This window comes from Motacilla alba, unplaced genomic scaffold (assembly GCF_015832195.1).
Source record: "Motacilla alba alba isolate MOTALB_02 unplaced genomic scaffold, Motacilla_alba_V1.0_pri HiC_scaffold_28, whole genome shotgun sequence".
NCBI lineage: Eukaryota > Metazoa > Chordata > Aves > Passeriformes > Motacillidae > Motacilla > Motacilla alba.
The window spans coordinates 4,067,162-4,075,819 of NW_024037374.1; the positions used below are offsets into that span (position 1 = coordinate 4,067,162).

Consider the following 8,658-nt stretch of genomic DNA (forward strand, 5'->3'; position numbering starts at 1 on the left):
ACTTTTCCAGCCTCCTCAGGGTTGCTCTGACGTTGCCATCAGAGCCTGCAGAGCCAGAGCTGCCCCTGGGCAGTGCCAGGGCTGGGAGGGGTCTGCAGGGCAGAACTGAGCCCCCAGGGCTGGGTGGGCTCTGGCAGCACTGGCAGGGCCCAGCCCCGGGCACAGGGAAGCAGCTGCTGGCAGGGACTCTGCTCCAGGCAGCAGAGCCCTGGGCAGGCAGTGGGGGGAAAGGGCCAACAAGCTGTGCTGGCATTTGAAAGTCCTCTCCAAACCCAACCATTCCATGATGACTTTTTATACAGATCCTCATGCCAAGACAGTGCAAATGTCCAACAGCAGCTCCATCAGCCACTTCCTCCTGCTGGCATTGGCAGACACGCGGCAGCTGCAGCTGCTGCACTTCTGCCTCTTGCTGGGCATCTCCCTGGCTGCCCTCCTGGGCAACGGCCTCACCATCAGCGCTGTAGCCTGGGGCCACCACCTGCACACGCCCATGTTCTTCTTCCTGCTCAACCTGGCCCTCAGCGACCTGGGCTCCATCTGCACCACTGTCCCCAAAGCCATGCACAATTCCCTCTGGGACACCAGGAACATCTCCTACACAGGATGTGCTGCACAGGTCTTTTTCTTTATGTTCTTTATCACAGCAGGGTATTCCCTCCTGACCATCCTGTGCTATGACCGCTACGTGTCCATCTGCAAACCCCTGCACTACGGGACCCTCCTGGGCAGCAGAGCTTGTGCCCACATGGCAGCAGCTGCCTGGGCCAGTGCCTTTCTCAATGCTCTCATGCACACGGCCAGCATGTTTTCCCTGCCCCTGTGCCAGGGCAATGCCCTGGGCCAGTTCTTCTGTGAAATCCCACAGATCCTCAAGCTCTCCTGCTCACAATCCAATACCCTCAGGGAAGCTGGACTCATTGCAGTTAGTGCCTGTTTGGTATTTAGTTGTTTTGTGTTTATTGTTTTCTCCTATGTGCAGATCTTCAGGGCTGTGCTGAGGATCCCCTCTGAGCAGGGTCGGCACAAAGCCTTTTCCACCTGCCTGCCTCACCTGGCCGTGGTTTCCCTGTTTGTCAGCACTGGCATATTTGCTCAGTTGAAGCCCCCCTCCATCTCCTCTCCAACCCTGGATCTGTCAATGTCAGTTCTGTATTCGGTGGTGCCTCCAGCCCTGAACCCCCTCATCTACAGCCTGAGGAACCAGGAGCTCAAGGCTGCAGTGTGGAGACTGATGAATGGATGCTTTCAGAAACATTGAACTGCTGGCCAATTTCTGCAAATCCCTTGTAATAAAAGTCATCTTTGATACTTCTTGTTGGTTTCATTTTGGAGGTTCTTTTCCTTTGTTCTACATTTTAATGTTGTCCACAAAGAAATGCCATTGTGCAATTATTCATATTGTTTCTCTCCACATTCCTAGTGGCCCCAGACTGCATCAATGAGGGGCTGCGCTCTTGGTGGCTTTAAATGAACTAAAGGATCTCCCAGAAGAGTTTTCTGCTGAGATGCCCCTTTTGTTGCCTTCTCTGGAGCTGCAGCAGCAATGTCTGTGTGCAGAGCTGGGGGCAGATCAGTGCTGGCACAGCAGCTGTGCCCAGCAGCAGCAGCAGCCCTTGGTGTTGCCAGTGCTGCTCCCGTGGCCCTGCCCCGCTGCCCTGGTGGCCCTGGTGTTGCTGTAGGGCCTGAGAGCTCTCGGGGCCGGGCACAGTCCTGGGGGTGGCAGTGCCGGGGCTGCAGCAGGGACAGGCCATGGGCACTGCTGGGGCAGCGCTGACGCCTCAGGCCAGGGCCTGGGGGCTGCAGGCTCCTTGCCCAGGCTGTGTCAAGATCCTGCCGTGTCACCAGGGATCCTTGGTTCCATAGGGCACCACAGTGTCACAATTGTTCCCTTAGTGCCAAGAGTCCTTGCAGTGGAGCAATGGCCCCTTGATTGCATTGTCCCCAGGCTCTCCCAAGGGTCTCCTTGCTTCCGCAGTGGCACAATGGCCCCTTGGTTCAACAAGGCCCCACAGTGTCACAGTGGCCTCTGTGCTTCCACCAGGACCCAGACTGTCACAATGGACTCCTTGCTTCTGTTCAGCCCCACAGTGCAACAATGGCCCCTTGGCTCCGTGGTGCTCTGTTGTACACAGTGTCACCATGGTCCTCTTAGTGCCCCGGAGTGACACAATGACCCCTTGCTTCCCCAGGGCCCTGCAGCGTCACCATCATCAGAGAATCAACCAGGGTGCAAAAGCCCTTTCCTGATGCAGCCCAGGAGCTTTTGGCCTTCTTGGCCACCCTGGCACACTGCTGGCTCATGTCCAGCCTGCTGTCCATCACTCCCCACAGGTCCCTTTCTGCCTGGCTGCTGTCCAGCCACTCTGTCCCCAGCCTGTAGCACTGCAGCTGTTGTTGCGGCTAAAATGCAGGACCTGGCACTTGGTCTTGTTAAATGTCACATTTTTTGATTTGGCCCCTGGATCTAGCTTTTCCAGGGCCCTGTGCAGAGCTCTCCTACCCTCCAGCAGATATATACTCCCATCCAGCTTGGCAACACCATGGTTCCATGAGGCCCCAGAGTGTCACAATGGTCTCCATGATTCCATGAGGCTTCCCAATGTCACAATGTCCCTCTGGCTCCATGGGACCCCATGGTATCATAAAGTCCCTTGGATCCTTGGGCCCTGCAGTGTCACAATGGATCTTTGGTTCCATGGGGTCTCGCAGTGCAGCAACGAATCCTTGGTTCCACAATGTCACCATGGCCTCTAGGTTCCATGAAGCCCTGCAATGTCACAATGGTCTCCTTTGGTTGTCCAGTTGTCGGCGATGGAGAGAGACGGGGAGACTGACTCGGTGATCAGATTCCAATTTTATTGTGGGATACAAGCACTTGTATGCTATTTCAGGGAGACTAGGAATGTGTACTACAATGATTAGGTTAAAATCACATACACAAATTTATGCATATAACAACATCTCTGGCTTGCAGAGTTTAATAGGATTTCCTTTTTCCAGTAAAACTGTCTGATTAAATCTTCTTGCTATCTAGATTTAATTTTCAAAGTTCTGTTTGCTTTTGCCAAGGCATTTTGTTTATCAAATCTCTTATGCTAATAAGGTCCAAAGTACTCTCTGTCTCGTGCACCTCAACACCCAGTGACACAATGAACCACTGATGACATGAGGCCCCTCAATGTCACAATGGACCTTTGGACCATGGGGGTTTCTTGTGTAACAATGGTCTCCTTTGGCTCCACAGTGTCACAATGGACCATAGATGACAGGAGGCCCCTGTGTGTCACCCTGGAGCTTTGGTTCCATGCAGCCCTGCAGTGTCACAATGAACCCTTGGTTCCATGGGGTTCCACAGTGTCACAGTGGCCCCTTGGTTCCATGAAGCCCAGCAGTGTCACACTGCTCTCCTTTGGTTGCCCAGTGTCACAATGGACCACGGATTACATCAGGCTCTGCATTGTCACCATGGACCTTTGGTTCCATGAGGCTGTGAAGTGTCTTAATAGTCTCTCCATGGTTCCACAAGGCAAGTCTCACAACGGACCTTTGGCTCCATAGGAGCTTGCAGTGTCACAATGGCCCCTTGGTTCCATGACACCCCCAAAGCATCATAATGGTCTCCATGGTTCCATGAGGCCCTGTGGTGTCACAATGGACCCTTGGTTTGATGGGGCCTCACAGTGTCTCAGTGATCCCTACCTTCCATGGAGCCACACAGCGTCAGTACAGTCCCCTTGGTTCCATGAGGCCCAGCAATGTCACAGTGGTCTCCATGATTCCATGAGGCCCCGCAGTGTCACAATGGTCCCTTGGTCTCACAGGGCCCCGCAGTGTCACAATGGTCCCTTGGTCTCACAGGGCCCCACAGGGTCACAATGGTCCCTTGGTCTCACAGGGCCCCGTGGTGTCACAGTGGTCCCTTGGTCTCACAGAGCCCCACAGTGTCACAATGGTCCCTTGGTCTCACAGGACCCAACAGGGTCACAGTGGTCCCTTGGTTCCATGGCCCTGTGCTGCTGCATTCCCCCCTCCCCTTCTCAGGCTGCCCTGCCAGCTGAGAAATGCTCCTTGGGCCTCAGCCTTGGCCAGCAGCCCCTGGGCTCAGCTTTTCTGGAGCTCATCACAAACACTGGCTGCCCCAGGCCCTGCTGCTGCCCAGCCAGCTCCTGGTTTCCCTAGGAGCAGCCCTGGGAACTGTTTTTGTTCCCTCAGTGCCACAACATCCCTGTTCTCACACTGCCAAAGAAAGCTGCTGATGCCGAGTGCAGCCAGGATGAACCATTGCTGGCACTGAAGCCCCTCTCCTGGGGCCCTGCAAACAGCTCCAAAAGGAGCCCCTTGGAGCTCTCCTGGGCCAGCAACTCCCTCGGAGTGGGGCCTCTCCCAGCCGGGAACTCTCCCGTTTGCTGCACTCAGAGGTTCCCAAACAACGAGGGAGCCTGGGCCGATCCCCCCACTCCTCCAGGCTCAACCCTTTGCCCGATGGGGAGATGCCAAAGCCTCCCCAGTGAGCATTTCCCTGCCCTCGGGGGAATTTCTCACAGGTGCCATTTATCCTTGCCCTCAATGTCCTTTTATCTCTCTCTCACACACACACACGCGCGCGCGCACAAACAAACACATGCACACACGGACAGTTCTCAGTTCATTTCTGGTTTGATTGCCTGGATTTTGTTTGGTTTTGCTGTTTGTTTCCTTGGTGTGCCTCAAGTGTCCAGTCAGGAGCAGAGTGACTCTTGCCAAGGAACTCTGTGGTGCTGTTGCTTAATATTAAATCTGATTTTTGCTGATCCCTTGCTGGGGATTTTTTCAGCGCTCTCAAGTCCTCATTCGTACAGGGGGTGAAGGAGCCCTGGCCCAGGCTCTGGCCCTGGGGGACACGGGGATGCTGCCGGGGGGTCCCTGTGCCCCTGTTCCACCCATCCCACCCCCATGGCCCCAGCCCCCCATCCCCGTGTCAGGCTCTGGGGTCAATCTCATGGAACATCCTCTGGGGGAGGCTGCGGTGCTGGGGGTGGGGGGACCCGGGGGGACAGGGGACCCCGCTGTGCACGAGCAGCGCCGGACTTTTCTGGGGGGAGCTGTGAGGGGGAACCGGGGCAGAGTGAGCTCCGCAGCAGCCTCACACAGCCCCTGTGATGTCACAGCCCACTCTGGGATGTCAGCCTGTGACGTCATACAGCTGCTCTGTGAAGACCCAGAGGACTCTGTGATGTCACAAAGTCACCCTGTGATGTCACCGTGTTCTGTGATGTCACAGCCTGCTCTATGGTGTTTCACAGCCACCTGGTGATGTCACAACCCACTCTCTGATCTCACAGAGCCACCATCTATGATGGCAGAGTCTGCACTATGCCCTTACACCCTAATCTATGATGTCACAGACAGCTCTTTGATGTCACAAACCCTTCAGTGATGTCACAAACCCCTCTCTGTGATGTCATACTGCCCCTCTGTAATGTCACAGCACACACTTTGACCTCACAGCCTGCTCTGAGATGTCATACAGCCATGCCATGATGTCACAGCCTGCTCTGTGATGTCACACAGTCCCCTCTATGACAGTGTAGCTGCTCAATGACCTCACACAACAAACTCTGTCATGTCATGGCCCAATCTGTGACCTCACACAACCCCCTCTGTGCTATCACACAGCCCCTTTCTGACATCACAGCTGCCCTGTGCCTCTATGACACAGCCACAGAGGTGCTGCTGTGACACAGCCCCCTCTGGGACATCCCTCAGCCCCTGCCAGTGCTGAGCCCCTGTGAGCTCTGTCTGTGCCCTGCTCGTGTCCCTGAGGTGCCCTGGCAGTGCCCCAGCCCTGCTGGGCTGTGCCCAGGAGCTGCTCCTGGCCAGAGCTGTCTCTCTGTGGCGCTGCCCTTGCCAGCAGCTGCCTCTGGGCCAGGAGCCCGCCCAGCTCAGCAGCACAGACACAGCACCAGGACTTTAATGACCCTCTGGGCCTTTGGTGCTCTTTGCATCAGACCCAGTCCCTCCGAGTGTGCTCAAAGAACTTCTCAAGAACTCCAAGTCAGATTCCAAGTCCAAACTTTCTTCAAAGAGCCAACTTTTAATGGGTCTCACTGAGGGACAGGACTGGGAAAGTGTCCCTAAGTTCCAAGTAGAGTAGAACACTGGAGGCAGTGATGACAGGTGGGGACAAGCAAGGCAAAGGTGTCTCTGGTGCTGAGCAAACCTGGATGTGTTTCAGGAATGCAAAGGGCCAAGGCCTGAGCCCCAGCCCCTGGCCTGGCAGATCCTGTCCCTCCCTCCTTGCTCAGGGCTCTTCCCGGGATGGGCACTGGCATGTAGGGATGGGCAATGCCAAGGGCAGGACCATGGGGTGGCCCCTGCCAGGCTGCTGAGCAGGGACAAGGAGGCACTGAGGCCCCAGGCCTGCAAGGGTCACTTGTCCCCTCCTCATGGCTCAGGCCCAGGGCCACCAGCCAAAGTGCTGCCCAAGTTGGCTCTGTCAGGGCCTTGCAGCTGCTGCACATCCCTGTGTCCTCTCCGGCCCAGGCTGTGCTACGGTGTCCCTGCCCTGCGCCTCTGTCCCTGCAGGCTGTTGTCATCCCCCGGCTGCCCCACCTGGCTGGCCCCTTCCTTTGCTGACAGCTCTGCATCCTGCCTGCCTCTGCCTGGCCACACAAAGCCTTGGCCTTGATACCAAAAGGGTTAATTCCATTTTTACCATGCCTGGGAACTTTTAGCACAGGATCAAGTCATGCAGGGGCTGCTTTCCCAGCAAGGACGGTTGGAAGACAAGAAGAAGACATCTGGCTCAAGAATGCAGTGACAGGAAAAGCAAGGAGTGAAACTGGAAACCTGGGTGGGTTTTATGGAAATGGGTAAATTTTAACACCCACGTAGTGACTGTATATAAGTGATACACTTGTAGAAACACATGTCCATGTAAGGTTAGGAGTTATCCCATCTTGGACCTCAGAGCTGAATAAATGATGCGCTCTTAAACACCAAATTAGTGTTAAGGAGTCCTATTCTGATATTTTGGACATTTGGTGACAGCAGAGGCTCACGGAACCAAGGAGCCAGCTGTGACACTTGGAACCTCATGGAACAAAGGGTTCATTGTGATACAGTGAAACCTCTTGGAACCCAAAGTCCATTGTATCAGAGCAAGGCCTCATGGAACCAAGGAGACCCTTGCTGACAGTATGGAAGCTCATGGAGCCATGGGGTCATGGTGAGAGTTTGGGGCTGCATGGAACCAATGGTCCATTGAGACACTGCAGAACCTTCTGGAATCAAGGTGGTCATGTTATGCTATGGAACCTCACGGACCAAAGGATCAATGGTGACGCTGCAGAACTCAGACCATTGCTGACAGTGTGAAAGCTCATGGAACCAAAAGTCCATGGTGACACTGCAAGGCCTCGTGGAACCAAGGGTCCATTGTGGCTCTGTAAGGCTTCACAGAACCAAGGAGACCATTTTGACACTCTGGGGCCTCATGGAACCACCTGCCACTGTGACACAGCGGGGCCACATGGAGCCAAGGGGTCACTGAGATGCTGAGGAACCTCATGGAACCAAAGGTGCATTGTTACACTGCAGGGCCCTGTGGAACCAATGGGACCGTGGTGACACTGCGGCTCTCCATGGAACCAAGGGGCCATTCTGATTCTGCTTTGCCTCATGGAACCAAGGGGCCACTACAACACGGCAGGGCCTTGTGAAATTAAGGCAGTCCTGTGACACTGTGGGCCCCCTTGGAACCAAGGATCCATTGGGATACTGCAGGGCCTCATGGAACCACGGAGTCCATTATGACCCTTTGGAATCCATTGTAACCAAGGGGCCATTGTAGCACATCAGGGCCTCATGGAATCAAGGGCACAATACTGACACTTTGGGGCTCCATGGTGTAGTAAACAGGCCAAAAAAAAGAAATTAAAGGAGGCCAATGGTCTTGAAAAGAAAAGTGCCTGTTTATTAAATTCCAGGACAACAGAGACGAGGCCCCAAGGTAAGCTTGGGGCCCACGCAACAAGCCAGCGAAAACAGTAACAATTGTGCACAACAAGGTGTTTCCTTGGACCAAGTACCACAGAAAGACACCCCCCAGGTGCTCAGCACCAGGGGTTTTAAAGTCTCTTGCCGGGCAGGATTGGTGTGTTTTCAATCCGCTTGATGATTGGCTCTTTTTCTGACCGCTGGCTGGTCCTAGCATGGAGCTTTCCTGGCCAATCATTTTGGAATTCCGAGGCTTCATTGGCTGGCAAGCCTTCCGATCACAGTTCAAATCAATATCATCATGGCATGAGGCAACCCTCTGGAAAATTCCTTCACCCAGTCTTCACTGCCCCCCCTTCTAATAAACACACACTTATACTGCAGTACACCCAACTCTATAACTTACTACCCCGTAACTTATGACATAAATTAGGTACAACAATACACTACATTGATTAACAATTCATAATAAAATTGCATTATGAACAATTCATAAACCCCCTGATGAAAACCAACTTTATTTATAACTATGGGACAAAGGGGGCATTCTTAAAGTGCAGAACCAAGGAGATTGTTGTGACACTTTGGGGCATCGTGGAGCCACAGGTCCATTGTGACACAGCATGGTCTCATGAAACCATGGAGGCCATTTTTACACTTTGAGGCCTTCTGAAACCA

General features: G+C 54.2%; 1 protein-coding gene across 1 annotated transcript; it reads left to right on the forward strand.

The window, feature by feature from the left end:
* Positions 1–305: 305 nt before the first annotated feature.
* Positions 306–1,261, forward strand: LOC119696276 (olfactory receptor 14A16-like). Its single transcript, XM_038126001.1, has one exon. The coding sequence runs from the start codon at positions 326–328 to the stop codon at positions 1,259–1,261; it is 936 nt and encodes a 311-aa protein (XP_037981929.1). The 5' UTR covers positions 306–325.
* The last annotated feature ends 7,397 nt before the right edge of the window (positions 1,262–8,658 follow it).